At 48.4% G+C, this 27,732-nt stretch overlaps 1 protein-coding gene across 17 annotated transcripts in view; it reads left to right on the forward strand.

Moving 5' to 3' along the window:
- Positions 1 to 27,732, forward strand: part of MYCBP2 (MYC binding protein 2) — a 1,769,078-nt gene that overhangs the window by 885,021 nt on the left and 856,325 nt on the right. For all 17 annotated transcript variants that reach the window (XM_069205243.1, XM_069205245.1, XM_069205247.1 and 14 more), the window contains one exon: positions 26,552 to 26,639. In XM_069205243.1, the coding sequence (XP_069061344.1) occupies positions 26,552 to 26,639 (88 nt within the window). The remainder of the gene's footprint in view (positions 1 to 26,551; positions 26,640 to 27,732) is intronic.

Below are 27,732 nucleotides of genomic sequence, written 5' to 3' on the forward strand. Positions count from 1 at the left end.
CAGCCTACCAAGAGAACAGGAAAGTCAGTTGGGAAACCAACTGCAACACAGCAAAAGAAAGGGAACCTCTCTTCTCAGGAAGAAGTTCTGCCCTCTGAGGGAACTGAGCCTTTGGAGCTTGAACCTTATCAGGTTGAGCTCTTGGGCCCAGGGGGACCCTCAAGGGAGGAGCTGTGTAAGGGACAAGAAACCTGTCCCTCTCTTGAAGGCCTTAGGCAGCAAGCTGCTGAAGAGTCCAAAGGCAAGAAAAATGGAACACATAGGGTCTATTGGGAAGATGGACTCCTGTACACTGAGGCCAGAGACCCCAAACCTGGTGCGACTAGGAGAGTGGTAGTGCCTCAGCTGTTCAGGAAGTTCATCCTAACATTGGCCCATGACATTCCCCTTGCTGGACATTTGGGACAAACCAAGACGTGGGAGAGGTTAGTCAACCACTTCTACTGGCCCAATATGTCCAACATGGTTAAGGAGTTTTGCCTCTCCTGCCCCACCTGTCAAGCCAGTGGTAAGACAGGTGGGCATCCAAAGGCCCCCCTCATTCCACTTCCAGTGGTGGGGGTTCCCTTTGAAAGAGTGGGTGTGGACATAGTTGGTCCACTAGAACCTCCCACAGCCTCAGGAAATATGTGTTCGATGGCATCTGTCGCTGTAGATACGCATGTTCTGCAATAGCTCGCCATCTGGTGTTGGGCCGGAGTGTTACAAGTTGTTTTTCTTCGAAGAAGTCTTTCGAGTCACGGGACCGAGTGACTCCTCCTTTTGTCTCCATTGCGCATGGGCGTCGACTCCATCTTCGATTGTTTTTTTTCCGCCATCGGGTTAGTTTCGGAACGGAAAATTAGCTAATTTCGGAAGATTTTCGTCGGTATTGTTGCGTTCGGGATCGGCGTACTTAGATTCCACACCGCATCGAAGATCGAAGAGCTCCGGTGCCCTTCGGGGTAGTTTTTCGATCCTCCGTCGGGGCCTGGTCGGCCCGACCGCGTGCTGAAGAACGCCGATGGAACGGACCCCGTTCCGTTTCTGCCCCAAATGCCACAATAAATACCCTTACACAGACCAACACTTGGTCTGCAACCTGTGCCTGTCACCTGAGCACAGCGAAGACACCTGCGAGGCCTGTCGTGCGTTCCGGTCCTGAAAAACACTCCGAGACCGTCGAGCCAGAAGACTTCAGATGGCGTCCGCACCGACAGCCCAACGAGAGTTCGAGGAACAGGAAGAGGAAGGTACCTTCTCGATCCAAGACTCAGACTCCGAAGGATTCGACGATACACAAACCGTGAGTAAGACGTCGAAATCCACTCAGAAGAACATTTACAAGGCCCAGGGGACGCCACTGCCACCAGGCCATGGCTCGACCCATAAATTCGGTGACCGACCGTCGGCACCGAAAAAGGCCCAAACAGTGCCGAGATCGTCCGACTCCGGTCGAGACACCGGCACGCAGCCTTCTCGGGACCGAGAAAGTGCTGGAGACAAGCCTCGACACCGAGATGCCGGTGTGGACACGGCTCGACGCCGAGACAGCGGCACCGAAACAGATCGACGCCGAGAGGTTTCGGCCCCGAAAAAGAAAAAAGTCACCTCTGACCCGAAAAAACACGCAGACAGGGTTTCGATGCCGAAACAAACTGCAAGCGACCCAGCTTCAGGCTCTTATACAGAAGAGCACTCGCTAACCTCCCAAATGCAGAAGCATAGGTTTGAGGAAGAGCTACAAGCAACTGATGTGGACCATACGCAAAAGCGTATCTTCATACAGCAGGGGACAGGAAAAATAAGCACCCTTCCCCCCATTAGGAGAAAGAGAAGGTTGGAGTTCCAGACGGAACAGACACCACAACCAAAGGTGGTGAAAAGAGTTACCCCACCACCCTCTCCTCCGCCCGTGATTAACGTCTCACCAGCACAAACTCCATCACACTCCCCAGCTCACACCACCATGAGCCAGGGTGACCAAGATCAGGACGCATGGGACCTATACGACGCCCCAGTGTCAGATAACAGTCCGGAGGCATACCCTACAAAGCCATCTCCACCAGAAGACAGCACCGCGTATTCTCAAGTGGTGGCTAGAGCAGCACAATTTCACAACGTAAGCCTCCACTCAGAACAGGTCGAGGATGATTTCTTATTCAACACACTCTCCTCCACCCACAGCTCCTACCAAAGCCTGCCTATGCTCCCTGGTATGCTCCGGCACGCAAAAGACATCTTTAAGGAGCCGGTCAAAAGTAGGGCAATCACACCAAGGGTGGAAAAAAAGTATAAGGCGCCTCCTACAGACCCGGCTTTCATCACTACACAGCTGCCACCAGACTCTGTCGTTGTAGGAGCAGCTAGGAAAAGGGCCAACTCTCACACATCTGGAGATGCACCACCCCCAGATAAAGAAAGCCGCAAGTTCGATGCAGCTGGTAAAAGAGTCGCAGCACAAGCTGCAAACCAGTGGCGCATCGCGAACTCACAGGCACTACTTGCGCGCTATGACAGAGCCCACTGGGACGAGATGCAACATCTCATTGAACATCTGCCCAAGTACTTACAAAATAGGGCAAAACAAGTGGTTGAGGAGGGACAGACCATTTCCAACAACCAGATCCGCTCCTCCATGGACGCTGCAGATACAGCTGCACGGACAATTAATACATCTGTAACTATCAGAAGGCATGCATGGCTCCGAACGTCTGGATTTAAACCAGAGATTCAACAAGCAGTTCTCAATATGCCTTTTAATGAAAAAGAACTGTTCGGTCCAGAAGTGGACACAGCGATTGAGAAACTCAAAAAAGATACGGACACTGCCAAAGCCATGGGCGCACTCTACTCCCCGCAGAGCAGAGGGAATTACAGCACATTCCGTAAAACGCCCTTTCGAGGGGGGTTTCGAGGTCAAAGCACACAAGCCAGCACCTCACAAGCCACACCGTCCAGTTACCAGGGACAGTATAGAGGAGGTTTTCGGGGACAATATAGAGGAAGGCAATTCCCTAGAAATAGAGGAAGATTTCAAAGCCCCAAAGCCCCTACTACTAAACAGTGACTCACAGGTCACTCACCCCCTCCACACAACACCAGTGGGGGGAAGAATAGGTCATTATTACAAAGCATGGGAGGAAATCACTACAGACACTTGGGTTCTAGCAATTATCCAACATGGTTATTGCATAGAATTTCTACAATTCCCTCCAAACATACCACCAAAAGCACAAAATTTAACAACACACCATTCCAATCTCCTGGAGATAGAAGTGCAGGCACTATTGCAAAAGAATGCAATCGAATTAGTGCCAAACACACAAATAAACACAGGAGTTTACTCACTGTACTTTATGATACCAAAGAAGGACAAAACACTGAGACCAATCCTAGACCTCAGAGTAGTGAACACTTTCATCAAATCAGACCACTTCCACATGGTCACACTACAAGAAGTATTGCCATTGCTAAAACTACACGACTACATGGCAACTTTAGACCTCAAGGATGCTTATTTCCATATACCAATACACCCATCGCACAGGAAATACCTAAGGTTTGTATTCAAAGGAATACATTACCAATTCAAGGTACTGCCTTTCGGATTAACAACCGCACCAAGAGTCTTTACCAAATGTCTAGCGGTAGTCGCTGCACACATAAGAAGGCAGCAAATACATGTGTTCCCATATTTGGACGACTGGCTAATCAAGGCCCATTCGTTCATACAGTGCTCAAATCACACAAATCAGATCATACAAACCCTCTTCAAACTCGGGTTCACCGTCAACTTTACAAAATCCAACATTCTGCCGCTCAAGGTACAACAATACCTAGGAGCCATAATAGACACATCAAAGGGAGTAGCCACTCCAAGTCCACAAAGAATTCTAAATTTCAACACCATCATACAACGCATGTATCCAACACAAAAGATACAGGCAAAGATGGTATTACAACTCCTAGGCATGATGTCATCATGCATAGCCATTGTCCCAAACGCAAGACTGCACATGAGGCCCTTACAACAATGCCTAGCATCACAGTGGTCTCAAGCACAGGGTCACCTTCTAGATCTGGTGTTAATAGACCGCCAAACTTACCTCTCGCTTCTGTGGTGGAACAACATAAATCTAAACAAGGGGCGGCCTTTCCAAGACCCAGTGCCACAATACGTAATAACAACAGATGCTTCCATGACAGGGTGGGGAGCACACCTCAATCAACACAGCATACAAGGACAATGGAACGTACATCAAACAAAACTGCATATCAATCACCTAGAACTTCTAGCAGTTTTTCAAGCACTAAAAGCTTTCCAACCAATAATAGTTCACAAATACATTCTCGTCAAAACAGACAACATGACAACAATGTATTATCTAAACAAGCAGGGGGGGACGCACTCCACGCAGTTAAGCCTGCTAGCACAAAAGATTTGGCATTGGGCAATTCACAACCAAATTCGCCTAATTGCACAGTTTATACCAGGGATACAAAATCAACTCGCAGACAATCTCTCTCGAGATCACCAACAGGTCCACGAATGGGAAATTCACCCCCAAATTCTGAACACTTATTTCAAACTCTGGGGAACACCTCAGATAGACTTGTTTGCGACAAGGGAGAACGCAAAATGCCAAAACTTCGCATCCAGATACCCACACAAACCATCCCAAGGCAATGCCCTATGGATGAACTGGTCAGGGATATTTGCTTACGCTTTTCCTCCTCTCCCTCTCCTTCCTTACCTGGTAAACAAACTCAGTCAAAGCAAACTCAAACTCATATTGATAGCACCAACTTGGGCAAGGCAACCCTGGTACACAACGCTGCTAGACCTATCAGTGGTACCCTGCATCAAATTGCCCAACAGGCCAGATCTGTTGACACAGCACAACCAAAAGATCAGACACCCAGATCCAGCATCGCTGAATCTAGCAATCTGGCTCCTGAAATCCTAGAATTCGGGCACTTACAACTTACCCAAGAATGTATGGAAGTCATAAAACAAGCCAGAAGGCCATCCACCAGGCACTGCTATGCAAGTAAATGGAAGAGGTTTGTTTGCTACTGCCATATTAATCAAATACAACCATTACACACAACTCCAGAACATGTAGTGGGTTACTTGCTTCACTTACAAAAATCTAACCTAGCTTTCTCTTCCATTAAGATTCACCTTGCAGCAATATCTGCATACCTGCAGACTACCTATTCAACTTCCCTATATAAAATACCAGTCATTAAAGCATTCATGGAGGGCCTTAGGAGAATTATACCACCAAGAACACTACCTGTTCCTTCATGGAACCTAAATGTTGTCCTAACTAGACTTATGGGTCCACCTTTTGAACCCATGCACTCCTGCGACATACAGTTCCTAACCTGGAAGGTGGCATTTCTCATCGCCATTACTTCCCTAAGAAGAGTAAGCGAGATTCAGGCGTTTACTATACAGGAACCTTTTATACAACTACACAAAAATAGTCGTCCTAAGGACCAATCCTAAATTTTTGCCAAAGGTTATTTCACCGTTCCATCTAAATCAAACAGTGGAACTTCCAGTGTTCTTTCCACAGCCAGATACCGTAGCTGAAAGGGCACTACATACATTAGATGTCAAAAGAGCATTGATGTATTACATTGACAGAACAAAAAACATCAGAAAGACTAAACAACTCTTTATTGCATTTCAAAAACCTCATGCAGGAAACCCAATTTCAAAACAAGGTATAGCCAGATGGATAGTTAAATGCATCCAAATCTGCTACCTTAAAGCTAAACGACAGCTGCCCATTACACCAAGGGCACACTCAACCAGAAAGAAAGGTGCTACCATGGCCTTTCTAGGAAACATCCCAATGCAAGAAATATGTAAGGCAGCCACATGGTCTACGCCTCACACATTCACCAAGCACTACTGTGTAGACGTGTTATCCGCACAACAAGCCACAGTAGGTCAAGCCGTATTAAGGACATTATTTCACACTACTTCCACTCCTACAGGCTGATCCACCGCTTTTGGGGAAATAACTGCTTACTAGTCTATGCAGAACATGCGTATCTACAGCGACAGATGCCATCGAACTGAAAATGTCACTTACCCAGTGTACATCTGTTCGTGGCATCAGTCGCAGTAGATTCGCATGTGCCCACCCGCCTCCCCGGGAGCCTGTAGCAGTTTGGAAGTTACCTTCAATTATTTATATATGTATCATCTCAACCTTAAATAGGTGCATACTTAGTCACTCCATTGCATGGGCACTATTACTACAATTCAACTCCTACCTCACCCTCTGCGGGGAAAAACAATCGAAGATGGAGTCGACGCCCATGCGCAATGGAAACAAAAGGAGGAGTCACTCGGTCCCGTGACTCGAAAGACTTCTTCGAAGAAAAACAACTTGTAACACTCCGGCCCAACACCAGATGGCGAGCTATTGCAGAACATGCGAATCTACTGAGACTGATGCCACGAACAGATGTACACTGGGTAAGTGACATTTTCAATATCCTGGTAGTAGTGGATCATGCTACCAGGTATCCTGAAGCTATTCCCCTTAGGTCGACTACTGCCCCTGCAGTAGCCAAGGCCCTCATTGGTATCTTTACCAGAGTGGGTTTCCCTAAGGAGGTGGTGTCTGACAGAGGTACCAACTTCATGTCAGCATACCTAAAGCACATGTGGAATGAGTGTGGGGTGACTTATAAATTCACTACACCATACCATCCACAAACTAATGGCTTAGTTGAGAGATTCAACAAGACATTAAAGGGCATGATCATGGGGCTCCCAGAAAAACTCAAAAGGAGATGGGATGTCCTCTTGCCATGTCTGCTTTTCGCTTACAGAGAGGTGCCACAGAAGGGAGTAGGATTCTCACCCTTTGAACTTCTGTTTGGTCATCCTGTAAGAGGACCACTTGCTCTTGTTAAAGAAGGCTGGGAGAGACCTCTCCATGAGCCTAAACAAGACATAGTGGACTATGTACTTGGCCTTCGCTCTAGAATGGCAGAGTACATGGAAAAGGCAACCAAAAACCTTGAGGCCAGCCAACAGCTCCAGAAGTTTTGGTATGACCAAAAGGCTGCACTGGTTGAGTTCCAACCAGGGCAGAAAGTCTGGGTTCTGGAGCCTGTGGCTCCCCGGGCACTCCAGGACAAATGGAGTGGCCCTTACCCAGTACTAGAAAGGAAGAGTCAGGTCACCTACCTGGTGGACCTGGGCACAAGCAGGAGCCCCAAGAGGGTGATCCATGTGAACCGCCTTAAGCTCTTCCATGACAGGGCTGATGTCAATCTGTTGATGGTAACAGATGAGGATCAGGAGGCAGAGAGTGAACCTCTCCCTGATCTTCTGTCATCAAACCCAAAAGATGGCACAGTAGATGGAGTGATCTACTCAGACACCCTCTCTGGCCAACAGCAAGCTGATTGTAGGAGAGTCCTACAACAGTTTCCTGAACTCTTCTCCTTAACCCCTGGTCAGACACACCTGTGTACCCATGATGTGGACACAGGAGACAGCATGCCTGTCAAGAACAAAATCTTTAGACAATCTGACCATGTTAAGGAAAGCATCAAGGTGGAAGTCCACAAGATGCTGGAATTGGGAGTAATTGAGTACTCTGACAGCCCCTGGGCTAGCCCAGTGGTCTTAGTCCCCAAACCTCACACCAAAGATGGAAAGAAAGAGATGAGGTTTTGTGTGGACTACAGAGGGCTCAATTCTGTCACCAAGACAGATGCTCATCCAATTCCAAGAGCTGATGAGCTCATAGATAAATTAGGTGCTGCCAAATTCTTAAGTACCTTTGACTTGACAGCAGGGTACTGGCAAATAAAAATGGCACCTGGAGCAAAAGAGAAAACAGCATTCTCCACACCTGATGGGCATTATCAGTTTACTGTTATGCCCTTTGGTTTAAAGAATGCCCCTGCCACCTTCCAAAGGTTGGTGAATCAAGTCCTTGCTGGCTTGGAGTCCTTTAGCACAGCTTATCTTGATGATATTGCTGTCTTTAGCTCCACCTGGCAGGATCACCTGGTCCACCTGAAGAAGGTTTTGAAGGCTCTGCAATCTGCAGGCCTCTCTATCAAGGCATCCAAATGCCAGATAGGGCAGGGAACTGTGGTTTACTTGGGCCACCTTGTAGGTGGAGGCCAAGTTCAGCCACTCCAACCCAAGATCCAGACTATTCTGGACTGGGTAGCTCCAAAAACCCAGACTCAAGTCAGGGCATTCCTTGGCTTGACTGGGTATTACAGGAGGTTTGTGAAGGGATATGGATCCATTGTGACAGCCCTCACTGAACTCACCTCCAAGAAAATGCCCAAGAAAGTGAACTGGACTGTGGAATGCCAACAGGCCTTTGACACCCTGAAACAAGCAATGTGCTCAGCACCAGTTCTAAAAGCTCCAGATTATTCTAAGCAGTTCATTGTGCAGACTGATGTCTCTGAACATGGGATAGGGGCAGTTTTGTCCCAAACAAATGATGATGGCCTTGACCAGCCTGTTGCTTTCATTAGCAGGAGGTTACTCCCCAGGGAGCAGCGTTGGAGTGCCATTGAGAGGGAGGCCTTTGCTGTGGTTTGGTCCCTGAAGAAGCTGAGACCATACCTCTTTGGGACTCACTTCCTAGTTTAAACTGACCACAGACCTCTCAAATGGCTGATGCAAATGAAAGGTGAAAATCCTAAACTGTTGAGGTGGTCCATCTCCCTACAGGGAATGGACTTTATAGTGGAACACAGACCTGGGACTGCCCATGCCAATGCAGATGGCCTTTCCAGGTTCTTCCACTTAGAAAATGAAGACTCTCTTGGGAAAGGTTAGTCTCATCCTCTTTCGTTTGGGGGGGGGGGGTTGTGTAAGGAAATGCCTCCTTGGCATGGTTGCCCCCTGACTTTTTGCCTTTGCTGATGCTATGTTTACAATTGAAAGTGTGCTGAGGCCTGCTAACCAGGCCCCAGCACCAGTGTTCCTTCCCTAACCTGTACTTTTGTATCCACAATTGGCAGACCCTGGCATCCAGATAAGTCCCTTGTAACTGGTACCTCTAGTACCAAGGGCCCTGATGCCAAGGAAGGTCTCTAAGGGCTGCAGCATGTCTTATGCCACCCTGGAGACCTCTCACTCAGCACAGACACACTGCTTGCCAGCTTGTGTGTGCTAGTGAGGACAAAACGAGTAAGTCGACATGGCACTCCCCTCAGGGTGCCATGCCAGCCTCTCACTGCCTATGCAGTATAGGTAAGACACCCCTCTAGCAGGCCTTACAGCCCTAAGGCAGGGTGCACTATACCATAGGTGAGGGTACCAGTGCATGAGCATGGTACCCCTACAGTGTCTAAACAAAACCTTAGACATTGTAAGTGCAGGGTAGCCATAAGAGTATATGGTCTGGGAGTCTGTCAAACACGAACTCCACAGCACCATAATGGCTACACTGAAAACTGGGAAGTTTGGTATCAAACTTCTCAGCACAATAAATGCACACTGATGCCAGTGTACATTTTATTGTAAAATACACCCCAGAGGGCACCTTAGAGGTGCCCCCTGAAACTTAACCGACTATCTGTGTAGGCTGACTAGTTTTAGCAGCCTGCCACAAACCGAGACATGTTGCTGGCCCCATGGGGAGAGTGCCTTTGTCACTCTGAGGCCAGTAACAAAGCCTGCACTGGGTGGAGATGCTAACACCTCCCCCAGGCAGGAATTGTCTCACCTGGCGGTGAGCCTCAAAGGCTCACCTCCTTTGTGCCAACCCAGCAGGACACTCCAGCTAGTGGAGTTGCCCGCCCCCTCCGGCCAGGCCCCACTTTTGGCGGCAAGGCCGGAGAAGATAATGAGAAAAACAAGGAGGAGTCACTGGCCAGTCAGGACAGCCCCTAAGGTGTCCTGAGCTGAAGTGACTCTAACTTTTAGAAATCCTCCATCTTGCAGATGGAGGATTCCCCCAATAGGGTTAGGATTGTGACCCCCTCCCCTTGGGAGGAGGCACAAAGAGGGTGTACCCACCCTCAGGGCTAGTAGCCATTGGCTACTAACCCCCCAGACCTAAACACGCCCTTAAATTTAGTATTTAAGGGCTACCCTGAACCCTAGAAAAATTAGATTCCTGCAACTACAAGAAGGAGGACTGCCTAGCTGAAAACCCCTGCAGAGGAAGACCAGAAGACGACAACTGCCTTGGCTCCAGAAACTCACCGGCCTGTCTCCTGCCTTCCAAAGATCCTGCTCCAGCAACGCCTTCCAAAGGGACCAGCGACCTCGACATCCTCTGAGGACTGCCCCTGCTTCGAAAAGACAAGAAACTCCCGAGGACAGCGGACCTGCTCCAAGAAAGGCTGCAACTTTGTTTCCAGCAGCCTTGAAAGAACCCTGCAAGCTCCCCGCAAGAAGCGTGAGACTTGCAACACTGCACCCGGCGACCCCGACTCGGCTGGTGGAGATCCGACACCTCAGGAGGGACCCCAGGACTACTCTGATACTGTGAGTACCAAAACCTGTCCCCCCTGAGCCCCCACAGCGCCGCCTGCAGAGGGAATCCCGAGGCTTCCCCTGACCGCGACTCTTTGAATCCAAAGTCCCGACGCCTGGGAGAGACCCTGCACCCGCAGCCCCCAGGACCTGAAGGACCGGACTTTCACTGGAGAAGTGACCCCCAGGAGTCCCTCTCCCTTGTCCAAGTGGAGGTTTCCCCGAGGAACCCCCCCCTTGCCTGCCTGCAGCGCTGAAGAGATCCCGAGATCTCTCATAGACTAACATTGCGAACCCAACGCCTGTTTCTACACTGCACCCGGCTGCCCCCGCGCCGCTGAGGGTGAAATTTCTGTGTGGGCTTGTGTCCCCCCCGGTGCCCTACAAAACCCCTCTGGTCTGCCCTCCGAAGACGCGGGTACTTACCTGCAAGCAGACCGGAACCGGGGCACCCCCTTCTCTCCATTCTAGCCTATGTGTTTTGGGCACCACTTTGAACTCTGCACCTGACCGGCCCTGATCTGCTGGTGTGGTGACTTTGGGGTTGCTCTGAACCCCCAACGGTGGGCTACCTTGGACCAAGAACTGAACCCTGTAAGTGTCCTACTTACCTGGTAAAACTAACAAAAACTTACCTCCCCCAGGAACTGTGAAAATTGCACTAAGTGTCCACTTTTAAAACAGCTATTTGTCAATAACTTGAAAAGTATACATGCAATTTTTATGATTTAAAGTTCCTAATGTACTTACCTGCAATACCTTTCAAACAAGATATTACATGTTAAATTTGAACCTGTGGTTCTTAAAATAAACTAAGAAAAGATATTTTTCTATACAAAACCTATTGGCTGGATTTGTCTCTGAGTGTGTGTACCTCATTTATTGCCTATGTGTATGTACAACAAATGCTTAACACTACTCCTTGGATAAGCCTACTGCTCGACCACACTACCACAAAATAGAGCATTAGTATTATCTATTTTTACCACTATTTTACCTCTAAGGGGAACCCTTGGACTCTGTGCATGCTATTCCTTACTTTGAAATAGCACATACAGAGCCAACTTCCTACACATAGCATCAGCAAAGGCAAAAAGTCAGGGGGCAACCATGCCAAGGAGGCATTTCCTTACAAAGAGGATAGCAGTCTTTTCACCCTTTTAGTGTTATATAAGCTAGTTGTAAATCCCTCTAGTTCTTTTGTCACCCTTACTTGCATGATTACTGATAAGTATAAAACTCTTTGGCTCTGTGTTGAAGAAGGGTATTTCTTTTATGCTAAAATCCAGAAGAGTAAAGCTTTACTACCATGTATCCGCTTCAATTAAAGATATGTCTTTCTTGGGGTAGAGCCCTTGCTCTTAAAAGCAAAATCAGTTTTTGCTCAGTGCTGCAACCTGTGAGGCTACATGCTTGACAGTAAAGCATCCTTTCTATCAGATTTATCGAACATTGCATGTGGCCCTTTTGTGTTGGGGTTTACATCACAAATTGAGTCTGTCTTTTTGGCATGGTAAACAGAATATGGCTCCACCAAGCACCACTCCTAGATAAATTGACTCATCCCAACTCCTCAATATGCAGCCTATTTTCTATGCCAGTCTGATAACAAACTGATAAAGCATTTTCCTTCTTCCCATCCTCCTGAAGTTGGGTTGTAGGAACGAGGGACCTTTTTGCCATTTCCTACAAGATGATCATAAAGCCTTGTTATTTACTGACACACAAGAGACATAGGACATCTGTTTATTCTGGTCTTGCTACGTTGCATGTATCAAAGCTTTTTACCATTAAAAGGAGTAATCCGATTGAGACTCCTAGTTGCAGATTCCTTACTGTAGAATTTCCCCCAGGTGTCAGTCTGGATCTGGGGATTTTTCCTCGAGCACTACCCCTGCGTGTCGTTAGGTGGTGTCTGTTAAATCTGCGTCCGTCGTTGGTGTCATGGGTGCCGAATATAACATCGCTATCCTATATAGGCACCACTCCGGCACACTGACGTCAGTTATTTTCTTTCCACACCAGCCTACGCGCATATCCAAAGACCTACCCCACAGTCTCTTTTTGACTGGCCTTTTCAACTTTTGTCAAGGATTTTTTGACTTTCTGGTGCATTGATCTCGTCATGGAAGACCATGTTCAAGCCCTGTGACTCCTGTCATCAGATGATGTCCATGATGGATCCGCACCTAGTATGTCTCTGGTGTTTGGAGTGCAACCATGACCCGAAGTGCCGGGCCATAAAACCCGAAGGCTTTGAGGGAGCAGTGCCTAAAGCTTCTTACAGCCTGGTGCTCTGCTCTGCATCACTCCCGGTCTCGGTCGAGAGGAAGGTCCAGAGACTGCTTGCAGAGCCCACACTTGTCGTTCCATTCAAAATCTTCAGGACACTCTGGTACGCATTAAGAAGTCGTCGAAGAAGAGCAAACATCGACTTCACCCCGTCGGTCGGATGACCAGTGGCAGGAAAAGGAGTATTGTCGCTCTAGGCCGCCTCTAGGAAGCTACTTCTGGGTTGCCGCCACATCTCCCTTAGTTTTCAGGAGTCAGAGCCACCCCTGCCCAACTCTGTGAGTTCTAGGAGGCCATGTGCATCATTTTTGGGCTGTCTGACCCTGCTGGAGTGCCTTCGGGCCCTACGGGCTCTGAAGCGGTCCCTTAGGGGTTCGTGCCGGCAGCTTCGGCCTCTGCTCCGTAGGGCACTCAGGGATCAGTTTCTGGATTCACATTAGCGTCGGTCATGCCACTGCGACCTTCCCCGACGACAGTGTAGATGTCAATGGTCCTGACGACAACCATACTTATTTCCGACTCCGACACAGAGCCGATTCTGACTTCGAAGAGGACTTTGCTTCTTAGGTCAGATCCTTATGGGTATGGTGATAGTATGGAGGGGTCGCTGAATCCTTTAGAAAACCAGCTTTAAGACGTCATGGCTCAGGACCTGGGTGAAGCCAATGGTCTAGACACCTTGCCAGACGCTGGCATACTTTCTGCCCCTACCGTGGTTACGCAGGAGGGAGCGTTGATTCAGTGGCGGAGAGGGGAGCAGCAGAGGTCCTCGGCATCGGTTTGCGTTCTGTGGCTGTCAGGACCAACCTCCCGACTGAGGTGCTTCAACCTAAGGGCATCTTCTTCAGAAAACCTTCTGCCCTTCAATGAGGCCCTCACTGATGTCCTGTTGGGGACTTGGTTCAAATGCAGCACAGGAGCTCCTGTTAATAGGACAATCGCCCGCCGCCATAGGCCTGCGCCTAAAGACCCAGTGGTCCTGAACCAGCACCCCACCCCTGAGAGATTGGTTATCCAGGCCTCTACATCCCCAGGCTCATTCACTTCTATTCCTCCGGATAGGGAATCCAAAAGACTGGACCAGCTTGGGAAGAAAATATTCTCTTCCTCCAGCCTGGCATTGCAGTCCGTGAATACCGCAAGCCTCCTGGGCCGTTAATCCCATACTTAATGGGACATGGTTTCACAGGTGCCTGCACAGATCCCGGAGGCGACTGGGGCCATTCTCGCTCAAGCTGTTGCTGATGGCAGAGATGCAGCTAATTTCACGATAAGATGTGGACTGAATACAACCGACTCACTAGGTAGCTCGGTTGCATCAGCAGTGGTCTTGAGGCAGCACGCTTTGTTGAGAACATATGGCTTTTCAGGGGAGGTCCAAGCTGCGCTTATGGACAATGGCCTTCTATGGCACCCATCTCTTCGGAGACAAAGTAGACTCAGCTCTCGAGGGCTTTAAGGAGTTGAGGGCTACGGCTTAGTCCTTGGCCCTCATGGCTGTCCCTTGCCCCCCTCAGTTTGCTTTTCGCCCCTTTTGTGGCTACAGAAGGGGTGCCCAACCACATCCCTTTACCTCCAGCCACCTTGCCTTGCATGCTGGCCAGCCTCAGCATGGCAGGCGACGTGGGGGCCAACGTCCTCGTGGATCAGGGAGCCAGCGATTGGCTCATTCCACCACCCCACCTGCTGCAGCCTCCAAACCTTCGTAGTCTGAAGCTTCCCATCAGGGGCAAGCCGGAGGCAGGATTGGCCTTCACCTGCCTTGCTTACAATCCATCAAGTCAGACAGGTGAGTTTTGCAAATACGATTGGATGATCACCTGGCACTTCTCTGCTAGGTTATGGTTCTCTTGTCCAAAGGAGCCATAGAGGGGATCCCTGAGCCAAAGGTTGTGGTTGTTATTCCCTCTCCTTTCTGGTGTCGAAGAAGGACAAGGTCCACCACTCTTTCCTAGACCTCTGGTCCCTCAGTCTCTTCCTCAGAAAGGAGAATTTGAAAAGGCTCACTCTTGCTCAGGTCCTATCTGCCCTGGACTGGAAGGTAGCGTTGGACTTGCAGGACACATATTTCCTCATTCCTGTCTTGCCTGTCCACAGACGTTACTTGCGGTTCACGGTAGGCCACAAACATTTTCAGTTTACCTTGCCCCCTTTGGCCTTACCAGCACTACTCGGTGATCACCAAGGTGATGGTGGTGGTCACAACTCAGCTGTGCAGTTTAAGGGTTTCAGTCTTCCCCTACCTCGATGACTGGCTGTTGAAGGCGGGCTCGTCCTGGGCTGTAGTCTCCCACCGTCAGACTATGGCGGACCTCCTGAATTGGTTAGCATTCACTATACCTGTGCTAAAGTCACATCTGACTCCCTCTCAGGCGCTCCCTTTCATCTGAGCAGTTCTGGACACAGTACAGTTTCGGGTCTATTCTCCAGAGCAGTGAGTCCATGGTATTCAGGCTATGATACCAATGTTTCAGGCTCTATCCTGTATTTTGGTGAGAATGATTCTGTGGCTGCTGGGCCCCATGGCTCTGCAGTGGGACCTTAAAGTGGACCAGGCAGGTGGAACCCAGGGATGGATTCCAGAGGTGGAGGACATGCAAAGGAAGGGGGCAGAGGCTAGCACCTTCGGAGGTGCCCAGGTGGCAATGCCCACCCTCCTGAAGATGAAGTTTCTGCAAGTCTGTGGAGGAAGGCAAGCTGTGGAGTCCAGTAGCTGCAGAAGATCCCAGGAGTCACCTGTGAGCTGTCCCTCGACGATCATCAGATTGCAGGTGGGTTAGTGACCAGCCAGGTCACCAACACGCACTGGCAAATGTAAACAGGAGCAGAAGAGTTTGCAAAGTTTTGGGGACCACCAAGATCCAGGAGACTGTTCCCAGGAGTGGGAGTCAGGGCTGGCCCACAGCACACAGGATGGCCAGCAGAAGTTGATGGAGCCCCCACGAGTGACCCACAGGTGACAGACACAGAAACTCCCAAGGAGACCTGACCAGCACGCCAAAACAGAAATCCCATTGCGCAGGAGCTGCAGGACGGGCTGAACTTCGGATTGCAGAGTGCTGGAGGCCAGGGTTTTACGTTGCTTAAAGATTGCCCAGAGGAAGAGTCCACAAGCCTTGGAAAGTGCAACAGTTGTGGTCCACAGGGGTACCAGTCAAATGGCAGGAGCAAGGACCCAGAGTGTCCCAAGTTGGATAGAAAACACGCAGGAACCAGAGGAGGCCACTGACTCACCACCTGTGAAGCAGGATCTTCTAATGTACAGGGACAGCAGACCCTACCAACCGGTCAACATCGTCTTCGGGTGCCTGCAGATGCAGGGGAGGACTCCAAGGGAGATTCCTTTGTGCCTCCTGGTGCAAACACAGTTCTTATGACCCTGGAGGATGCACAGCCTTGGATGTTGCAGAATTCTTGCAGGATCCAGAGAAACACTGTTGCAATGGAAGCCTTCCCACCAGAAGCAGACTTGTTCGGTTCCAGCGAAGACCACCAGTGGTCCCAGAGGCAGAAGATGTCTTGCTTGACAAATCTGAGGACCCACCTGCAAGGGAGCCGTTAAATAACTCTAAAAGGGGGTTGGTCACTCCTTGCAGTGCCCCCTATCAGTGGGGGTTAGGGACGTCATCTACCTGGCCTAGTCAACCAGATGCACCCAGTGACCTCTGCACATCTTATTTTAAAGATAGCAGAATCAAGTGGTCAGCTGGCAGAGATCTGGGCACCTCCCTAGGGGAGGAGCTGGGCAGGGGGCTGTTCAATCACGGGTCCTTTGTGTAGTTTTGCACCAGAGGAGGAGCCGGGGATTCCTGAACAGGTGCAAACCCGATTATGCAAGGAGGGCACCAGAGGTGCCCTTCAAAGCAGTCTGGTGGCACTCAGAGGCCACCCCATCCCAGCACTTAAACACCTAATACACAAGGAGAGGTGGTCACATCTCTCCCTTGCAGGAAATCCTTTGTTCTGCTCCTCCGGCCTGAGCCTGGCTCACCAGCAGGAGGGCAGAACAGTGTCTGGGGTCAGCAGGCAGCAGCTAGACCCCATACGGTTGCACAGACAGAACTGGTGGATAACCTAGGAAATCTACAGAATACATGGTATTATCCAACTAACACTGGAATCGGTGTAGTTGCATGTTTGCAACATGTTTGATATCAAACATGCTCGGTTTCAGAGTAGCCATTATGTGGTTGGACCACTCATGTTGACCAGTGTCCACTATGTACCTTAAGATGGCTTCCCTGCACTTATAAAAGCCCAGGAAATGGAATCTGGGGTTTGTAGGGGTACCTCTGTTCATGCAGGGGAACCCCCACACTCTGAAACATGCACCATGCCCTTTTGCTGAAGGGCCTACCGGAGGGGTGGCTTATAATGTCTAAGTGGAGTGATTACTTTGGCAGTAAAAGGGTGCCCCAGTGCCCTGGGTACCTAAGTACCATATACCAGGAACTTATATGGGGGTACCAGTATGTCTATTGTGGGGTGTGGAAAGTCCTAGGCAACCAAATTTAGAGGGTGAGAGCACAATCACAGGGGTCCTGGTTAGCAGGATCCCAGTGAAAAGAGTCTAAGCATACTGATAGGCAAAAAGTTGGGGGAACCATGCCAAAAAGAGGATACTTTCTTACACTCCAGACATAGACCTTTTCACCTCATACGTAATTACACAATACCCAAACTTTACTGCCAGTTTTCCACACCCGTATCCATGGGCAGTACTCTGTGGAGAAACTGTACAGGGATCTTTGTGTATACCTTTCCACCTCTCCTATTAACACCGTACATGGTCAGGAAACTGGGCAAACATCCCTTGCCTTCATCCTGGTGGCTCCAAAGCAGGCCAGACAGCCATGGTTCTCAAGCCTTCTAGAAATGTCCATTGCACCTCACAAGACGCTCCCCAACAGGCCAGACCTTCCCGCACAGAACCACAGCAGTCGGACCCTAGATAGCTCAATCTGGCGATTTGGCTCCCGAGCTCCTGGATTTTGGTTTCGTTGGTCTACCTCCTGAGTGGATGGATAATACTTGTGGAAGCTTGAACGCCCACTCTACAACCTGTTATACTACTAAGTGGAAGCGTTTTATTTCCTTTTGTACACCCAAACACAAACCCTCTTATGCCTATGTTGCAAAACTATTTGTTTCCTCCTACGCTTTCAAAAGACTGGGTTAGCCTACACATCATTTAGGGTACACCTAGCCTCTATTGCTGCATATATACAGAAAAGGTAACTCTCGTCCCTCTTCAAAATCCCAGTATTCAAAGCTATTACGGAGGGCCTTAAACAAATCATTCCACCAAAGGTGTTTTCAGCACCACTCTGGCATCTCAATATTGTCTCTACCAGACTTATGGGTCCTCCTTTCAAGGCAACTATATTCATGCCCTTAGCAGTTTCTCTCTTGGATGGTTACCTTCCTGGTAGCCACCACATCGCTAAGGCGTATTGGTAAACTACAGGCCCTCATATTACAGAAACCCTTTTTTCAGGTTCACAGTGACAGAGTGGTTCTTACCTAAGGTGGTCTCCCTATTCCACCTTAATCAGACTATCGATCTCCCAGTCTTTTTCGCCACTGCCCGACCCAGTAGCTGAAAGAGCACTTCACATACTGAATGTCAAGCATGCTGTTAGACAGGACCAAATCCTTCTGCAAAAAGCATCAATTATTTGTAGCCTTTGCACAGCCTTGAAAAGGTCAAGCAAGTTCTAAAGCAAGGATTGCCAAATGGATTGTTAAATGCATCCAAACCTCCTACACTAAAGCTAAATGAACCATCTACCTTCCCGCCCAGACTGCACTCCACCCAAAATCAGGGAGCTACTATGGCTTTTCTGGAGAACATATCTATAGCTGATTTTTGTAGTGCTGCTGCATGGCCCACTTCACACACATTGCCAGAGTATCATTGTGTTGCCATTCTTGCAAGGCAGATTGCTAGAGGTGGCCAGACTATCCTCAGGACCCCCTTTCAGACCTCTGCACTATCCACTGGTAGTACTGCTTTAAAGTGGGTGCAGAACATGTCTATCTGCAGCCACACATGCAATTAATAGATTGTTACCTAGCTCGTAAGCATCTGTTAAATATAATGCTATAGATTCACTTGTGTCCACCCTACTCCTCGGAAGCCAGTTTTTGTTAGAGATATCTTTCACTAAACATGATTGTGTTCCTTCATGCATGGTCACTACTCTTTTATACTCATTACTCCATACCTACTCTCACCCTTTGGGAGAAAAACAATCTAATAATGGATTTGGTACTACCATTAGATGGCAGAAGTATACAGAACATGTGAATCTACAGCACTGCATGTAGCCAACAGATGGTTACAGAATAAGTAACATAATTCTAAATTGTGCAGTCTATTACAAATGAGTGGATTTGAGGTCTAGCTATGTCAACTTAATAAGCTTTAACATGTTAATACAGTGCATTTACCTTGTTTGTGGCTCATCCTTGTAGGTTGTGTATATAATTTGTTCATTTTAAATTAATTTCTACATGTGTAAGAAAGATATGTCAACCCACCACTGCTTGCTGGCCTTGATATCTCCTGCCCTTTGTCCATTAGAGGATCCTTGGTTGTGAGGTGCCAGCAGCACATAATTCTCTCAAGTTTATCCAGGTTAGTTTCCTGCATAGAAGCAGTAATTGCCTCCTGCTGTTCCTCCCAGTAGAAAGCCCCAGAGAGGTTAGAGTGGCAGTACTGGATGTGATTATAAAAGCCATGATGAAGGCTTTTTCATTCAAGTAGAAAATTATTTTCTCCTTGATGTCTTTCTGATTCTTGAGCTCTACAATTTGTAGTATGGGTGTGTTTTTCAGTATGGCTGGCAAGCTCATGCATTTCTGTTTGCAAGTGGATTTTTGAAATGTATGATGTAGCCAGCTGATTATTTAATGGCCCTCTATCTGATAGAGATGTCTAGCTGCAGATTCCTTACTTTGAATTCTCCTCAAGCGTCAGACTGGATCCGTAAGATTTTTCATGAACAATACCCCTGCACACCAGTAGGTGGTATCGATTGACCCCGCATCCATCGGTATTGTCTGCACCGGAAATGACGCTGTGGTTCTTATATAGGCACCACCTTGGAGCGTCATCAGTTTTTTTTCTATGCTTCCCCATCAGTGCTGATCCGAGAGAAGAGCTATCCCTTGCTCATTTTTTGACTAGCCTTCGACTTTTTGGAGACGTTTTTAAGGTATACCTCCTGGTGTGTTGAGATGTCGTCGCATAAGAAGTGTTTTAAGCCCTGCTGATCTTGGCATTGGGCGAAGTCTGTGACGGATCTACACCTCGTCTGTGGTGTCTGTAATGCAACCATGACCCAAAGTGATGCTCTGAGTGCCGGGCCATGCATCCGAAGGCTTTGAGGGAGCAGTTCATACAGCTGATGGCAACCCGACACGTTGCTCGGCGTAGGTTCCCAGTCAAGAGAAAGGTCCCGAGAACAGTTGTGAAGTATTTGTCATCCCACTCGAAGTCCTCGGAGTGATCGGGTACATTGAGGAGCAAGAAGTTGAAGTGGTCGTAGACTTCTCATCCATAGACGGATGCGATGAGGATGTGTCATTCTAAGCTTTTGTTCTTCTGAACCTTGGCCTGGGCAGACTCCGTGCTACACTGAGTTTCCAAGGGCCAGTATGACTCCTGCCCAATTGAAAGAATTTGAGGCTATACGCCTTATTTTTGGGCAGTTTAACCCTGTTGTTGATTCTTCAGGCCCCACTGGGTCAGAGGGGGGGCCCCATTGCATTCCATGCTGTTGGCTTTGACCTCTGCACCAGTGGGCTCCTAGCGATTCAGTCCTGGATCCATCTGGCACCGATAATGTCAACTCAATCTACCCCAGCCCAGATGCTGAATCTTTTGGAGCCACTTGTGCCACCATCCCCATTGATAACTACAACACTGACACGATTGGACTGCAGGAGCTTTGCCTTGCAGATCAGATCTTGAGCTCTATTCTGTTGGCCTTGGCCTTGGGGAAGACTACTAAGGTTCCCTGGACCCTTTAGAATACCAGCCTTAGGAGGAAATGGACTGGTGTTAGGATTTGAGTGAAGCCAGTGGACTGCACACATATCCAGCTACTGGTATGCTTTCTCTCCCTACCGTGGCTATGAAGGAGGGAGCCTCTTATGCAGTGGTGATGAGGAGGGTAGCTGAGGTCCTGGACCTTCAGCTTCCCTTGATGGCAGCCATGACTAATCTCTTGGCAGAGGTGCTGCAACTGGGAGCTTCCTCATTCGAAACCCTTCTCCACTTCAATGATGCCCTCATGGATTTCCTTTTGGATACCTGGTCCAAATCCAGCACAGGGGCTCATGTGAATGACGATTACCCTCATCATCACTCTGAACCTGGGGGCCCAACCTTCATCACGAAATAGCCCACTCATGAGAGATTGGTGATCCAAGCCTCAACTTCCCATTGCACGTTCCCTTTGGATCCCCCAAATATAGAATCCAAGAGGGTGGTGTGATTTGGGAGAAAGGAAGTTTTCTCCCGCCAGCCTGGCATTGTGGTTGAACACTGCATTCCTTTTGGGCCTTTATTCTTGTAGGAAGCTAGCCTAGTGTGTGGTGAGCACCTATGGTGTTATCACCTTATGCCAGATCCAGGTGTCCCCTCTTAGTGAAGTGTAGGCAGTGTCTTAGGGAGCCAGGGCTCTCTAGAGGTAGATGAGGTTGAACAGCCAAGACTTATCTAGGAGACATGCAAAGCTTATGCAATACCTCTATAGTCACACAGCACTATCACACACAAAAGAACCACAGTGTTACAAAAATACAGATACTTTTATAAGAGAAACACAGGTACTAGAATACTAATAGGCAGTCCCCCCCCCAACTGGAGGTAAGTAAACACACTATTACATACACATTGGAAATCAGTAAAGAGTATAAAGAGCAATAAGCATTGGAAAAAGCAATAGAAAATAGTGAGGGCCTTAGGGGAGGTCCAAACCATATACTAAGAAAGTGGAATGCGAGTAACAGTGTCCCACCCAAGGATGTAAATCATTAGAGGGGAGCTGGGGGAACTAGGAATCCCAAGAGATGAGTACCGGAGTGACCCCTAGCGACCAGGAGAGCATATAGCTAAGTACCTGGTTTTCCCCAAATCCAACAGGAGGACTTAGGAAAAGGATTGTGCAAGAGCCAAACAAGACTGGAAGAACCCACAGGTCCATTCGGGGAGAAGAGGACCTGCAAAGGAAGGGGACTAACTCCAATTCGTGATGGAGTGTCCAGTTGTGGCAGGAGCCACTACCCACCCTTCTGTGGTTGCAGGACCAGGTCGATGAGGGATAAAGAAGTCCGGCTGTGCAGCACAGGAGCTGCAGAGGCATTCCTGAAGTAATGTATATGGTGCCTCATGTCGGCTGTCGGGTTGCAGTTGGTCAGTGGTGCTGGAGAACCACCAAGATGCGTTGGCAAATGCAAAAGAAGACAATGAGTTGCAAGGCTGAAGATGACCAGCAAGGAGGTACTCAATCCAAGGAGGGGAAACCAGGGTGTCCCTCAGCAGTCGGGAGAGTCACCAGAAGAGGAGGCATCCCCTACAGGCAACCCACTGGCAGCAGGCACAGCAGTCACAGTGAGGCATACTCAGCGCACCTGAAGAGGAGTCCCACGTAACTGGAGCAGCAGAGAGGAGATTGTGCTTGGCAGGAAGAAGTCCTGGGGGCCGGGGCTGCACGAAGCCTGAAGGTCCCTTGGAGGAGAAGCAAACAAGCCTTTGTAGTTGCAAGAGTCTGGGTGCACATGGGTACTGTCTTGCAAGGAGAGGCAAGGGCGTACTGTCTCTCAAGTTGACCAGCTGGCAGAGAGGACCAAGGACACCTTTCCAGACCACCACCTGTGATGCAGATCCATGCAGCCAGTCATCGTTGCAGTTGGTGCCTGCAGATGCAGGGGAGTGATTCCTTCACTAAGGAGCCCCCAGAGTGCATGGAATCATTCAACCAAAACTGACAACAGTATTTGGGGTATGATTCTGACATGTTTGATACCTAACATGCCTTGGTTCGGAGTTACCATTATGTAGTTGGACACATATAATAACTTGTCCAGTACACTAGTAAAATGGCTTCCCCGCATTTACAAAGTCTAGTGTAATGGAACTGGATTTCATATAGGCACCTCCGTTCATGCTGGGGGGCCCTCATACACAAGTGCCTGCACCCTGCCCTCTGGGCTAGGAGGGCCTACAATAGGGGTGACTTAGTGACTTGGTGCAGTGACCAGCAGTGAAAGGTTGCATGCATCTTTTCAAGCAGGCTGCAATGGCAGTCCTACAGACACATTTTGCATTGGCTCTTATGGATGGCATAATACATGCTGCAGGCCATGAGGAGCCCCTAGTGTCCCAATTCCCTGGGCACCTAAGTACCATATAGTAGGGACTTATATGGGGGCACCAGTATGCCAACTGTGGGGTGTGCACAGTCCTAGGCAACCAAATTTATAGGGAGAGAGCACATTCACTGGGGTTCTGGTTAGCAGGATCCCAGTGAAAACAGTCTAAGCCAACTGATAGCAGGCAAAGAGTGGGGTGATCACCATTCAAAAAAGAGGGTACTTTCAACAATTATCACATGTTGTGGAACACGGTTGCCTAAGTGTTGCCACATTTCCTGTAGGAGGCCTGGGCTGTACTCTCTCAGGCTGTTGCTGATGGAGGGGATGCGAAAAAGTTCACAATCCGTTGCGGACTGAACACAACTGTAGGAAGCTGGTTCTGTATGTACTATATCAAAATGAGATAGTGTGCACAGCGTCCAGGGATTCCCCAGAGGCTAAAGTATATAATACTAATGCTCTCTTTTGTGGTAGTGTAGTCGAGTAGTTAGGCTTATCAGAGGGTGGTGCAAAGCATTTGTTGTACACACACAGACAATAGAAGAAGCTCACACTTAATGACAACTCCAGACCAATGTTTTTTTATATAGCAAAAATATATTTTCTTTATTTTTAGAACCACAAGATTCAAGTTTCAGGTTAGTTCTTCAATAGATTCGTATTTCACACATGTATCAACAGTCCTTCGTTTGAAATTGATAAGTTATGCAATTTTTGAATTATTGGCAATAATCTGTTTTAAAATGGGCATTGCAATTTTCAGAACAGTTCCTCGTGTGAAGAAATGTTAGTTCAATTTGCAGGTAAGTACAGCACTTACAGTTTCAGTCTCAGGGTTTTAGGAAGTCCACAGGTTGGTGTTCAAGTTAACCCCAAACACCCACCACCAGCAATACGGGGCCAGCCAGGGGCAGAAGTCAAAGATGAGCAAATTTAACGTGGGCTCCTATGGAGACACGGGCTACTCAGAATCAGGCCTGCCTGCAAGTAGGTACCTGCTGCTCAGAGGGCAGACCAGGGGGGATTAGAGGAGCACTGGAGGGGGCCAAAAGTAGGCACCAAACACACACCTTCAGTGGCACGGGGGCAGGTGGGTGCAGGGTGCAAACAGGACATTTGGTTTCTAATGCTGGTCTATGAGGGGACCCCAGGGGTCACTCAGAGGCTGAAGGCAAGGTCCAGGGGGTCGTCTCCGGCAGACCAGAGGCTGGGCAGGGAGAAGGGCAGCCTGCTGAACCTTGCTGTGCCAGAGGTCATGTTCTCCAAGACCTGGGGGCTGCAGTGCAGTGTGTCTTTAGGCGTCGGATATCTTCGCCCGGAGCTTTGTGGTCAGAGGGATTTCCTCTGCAGGCGTCATCGTGGACGGGTGGAGAGGTCAACCTAGGGTGGGCACTTGCTCGCAATCGCCTGGGGATCCTCTCTCGCTGGGTGGACCCACTTGTCTTGGGCCATGGGCGTCGGGTGCAGAGCGGTTAGGACTCATGCATCCGGAGTGAGGTGAAGTCCTTGGTTGTTGGTATTTCTTAGACAGTGCCGCTGTCCTTTGGAATTCTTGATCCTTTTTTGTGCAGGGCAGTCCTCTGGAGCTTGGCAGAGGTCCTGCTGGACGCGTCACTGTTCTTTTTGCAGGTTCTTTGAAGCAGGAGACAGGCCGGTAGGGCTGGGGCCAAAGCTGGGGGGTTTCAGCTAAGCAGTCCTTCTTGTTGGGTCGCTAGGAATCTGGTGAGCTGGGGTCAGGAAGGCCTTTAAATCCTAGATTTAGGGGTCCGAGCGCAGTAGCCAATGGCTACTGTCGCTGAGGGTGGCTACACTCTCCTTGTGCCCACTCCCTTTGGGGAGGGGGGTGGGGGACAAACCTAATCCTATTGGTCCCTGTCCTCCATACCAAGATGGAGGATTCTGCAGGGAGAGAGTCACTTCAGTTCTGGACACCTTAGGGGTGGCCGTGGCTGGAGTGGTCACCCTTCACTGTTGTCCCTAATTTTCCAGCCGGACTTGCTACCAAACGTGGGGCGTTTTCTGGGGAGCGGGCAGCTCCACTAGCTGGAGTGCCCTGGGACACTGTAGTCCGAGGCTTCAGCCTTTGAGGCTCACCACCAGGTGTTACAGTTCTGTAGGGAGAGGTGTGGAGAATTTCCACCCAGGACAGGCTTTGTTTCTGACCACCGAGAGCACAAAGGCTCTCACCCCATGTGGTCAGAAACATGTCTGAAAGTGGCAGGCTGGCACAGACCGGTTAGTCCTACGCTAGCAGTTTGACTAACATACAGGGGGCATCTCTAAGATGCACTCTGTGTGGATTTTTCAATAAATCCCACACTGATGCCAGTGTGGGTTTATTATTCTGAGAAGTTTGATACCAAGCTTGCCAGTATTCAGTGAATCCATTATGGAACTGTGGAGTTAGTAATGACAGACTCCCCGCCCATATATTCAGTATGGCCACACTGAACTTACAATGTCTAAGAATGGACTTGGACACTGTAAGGGCATATTGCTCATGCATTTATGCCCTCACCTGTGGTATAGTGCACCCTGCATTAGGGCTGTAAGGCCTGCTAGAGGGGTGACTTACCTATGCCACAGGCAGGGGTTTGTGTTGTAGGGCACCCTGAGAGGGTTGTCAGGTCGAGTTGGCCTTTTTCTCCCCACCAGCACACACAGGCTGCATATCCAGTGTACATGTGCTTGGTGAGGGGGTCCCCCTGGGTGGCATAATACATGTTGCAGCCCTTAGGAACCTTCCCTGGCCACAGGGTCTTTGGTACCATGGGTACCTTTTACAAGGGTCTTAACTGTGTGCCACTGGTAGGGACTATAACTGCAGATTACTTACCAACCGACCCATCCTCCTCGCTCTGCAAATAGATTTCTAGGGATGGGGACTTCCCTTTCAGGACCGTACTTTTGACACACCAGTGGCCCGTGTTTTTCATTGCTCTTCCCTTCTGGCATGAAAAGTTGTGTAAAGAAGCTGACGGTGTGCCTAGGTGGGTACAATAAAGGAACAGCACTGTAATTTCCCAGACAGACTACACCGACAACAAAACGCAGAGCCAATCAGCAACACCTACCGGCGCTTAGGAGTACTGCTCATGAAAAATCTTATGGATCCAGTCTGACGCCTGTGGAGAATTCAAAGGTAAGTAATCTGCAGCTAGATATAGTCTCGACCAGATAAGGCGTTACCAAAGGTTAGGACCCTCTCCATCATGTTTCATATTTCTGCATGAATAAAGCCATATCATGTAGTATTAATCCAGTGAGTTTACTGTCAAACAATTCCCAACTCTTCTATGCACCAGGATTATTTTTATTTTCAGAATGATTTGGTTTTTAACATTTGCCTTTGACCATTTCTTTAAATCCAAATTGTTGTTTTATGTATTTTTTCTGCAGGGCATTATTCAGCTGGAGAAAGAATTGGCCAATCTTGGGGGTGTTTGTGCAGCTGCTTTAATGAAGAAGGATCTTGCACTTCCCATCGGTAGGACATGTGTAATCTTAATTTGAATCTTCTTAGACAATGTTTCAGTAAATAAATGTAAACACTAATGAGCAATAAATCCCCGGTTTCATAAGATGAAGGCAATCATAAATTATAATGCTGACTTCCTTGAATATGATAGTATGTTTTTCTCTAGAGTTTGAGAGTTGTATAACACAATCTCCTTGGGTTTGACTCAGTTTTTGCTAATGCGCCCACATCTGTTCTTCGCCCTGAGATTTCTGTTGTTTCCTTGGTATCACCTTTGATGCTAGGTGACCCCAGAGATAACATTTGGGGTTGCTCACCTCGCAGGACGTGATCACACTGATGGTGTAAATGGAGCCAGAGTAACTTCTTACACTGGGCATCCTCCTTCTGCTCAATGGAGATAAAATTAAAACAAAACTTTGCAGCTTTCTCAAGGCATGTTTCCGTTATTTTCTTTCTTCATTCCCTTGTGTTAACTGTGACATATATTCTGGGATATGCCATGCTTGCGGCTCGATGTCCTTTTTTTTTATTTTTATCCGCTGTCTCTTGATTTTGTTTTTGTGAAGAGAGGCGAGAAGGAACAGGTCAAGTGGAAGGCTTTGGATGGAAGGCAATATGTTTTTATTGGTGCAGTCTGTACGACTTTCTTTTGACAAAGGCTGTTACTAAAAGCTCACATTGCCTCATTGTTTTCACTGAAGTCGTTCTAACCCCTTTACTGTTGTAATTTGCTTCAGTAATTTTTAATTTAATTGTGGTGGAAAAAAAGTAATCATTCATTTTAGGATACCCTATATTTGGCTAATGTTGAGTGGTTGGCTAGGATGGGTACAATGGAACATCTTAACATCTGAATGAAGTTTGCCAATAACCATCTTGGCTGGAGAGAGAGTGACTACTCTGTTTTATATTTCCCTCCTCAGCCCTAATGCATACTTTGGATAATTTTCCACAGCAGCACCCACCTTGTAGGAAGCAAATTACATGTATTAGTTCAAATTAGCTTGACTTTTTTTATGTTTCTGTTTAAAAAAAAAATAATAATAATCAGAGAAGCCAGTTGTTTAGCAATAGAAGCAGTCCAGATAATATGATTGTA

Source organism: Pleurodeles waltl, chromosome 8 (assembly GCF_031143425.1).
Source record: "Pleurodeles waltl isolate 20211129_DDA chromosome 8, aPleWal1.hap1.20221129, whole genome shotgun sequence".
Lineage (NCBI taxonomy): Eukaryota > Metazoa > Chordata > Amphibia > Caudata > Salamandridae > Pleurodeles > Pleurodeles waltl.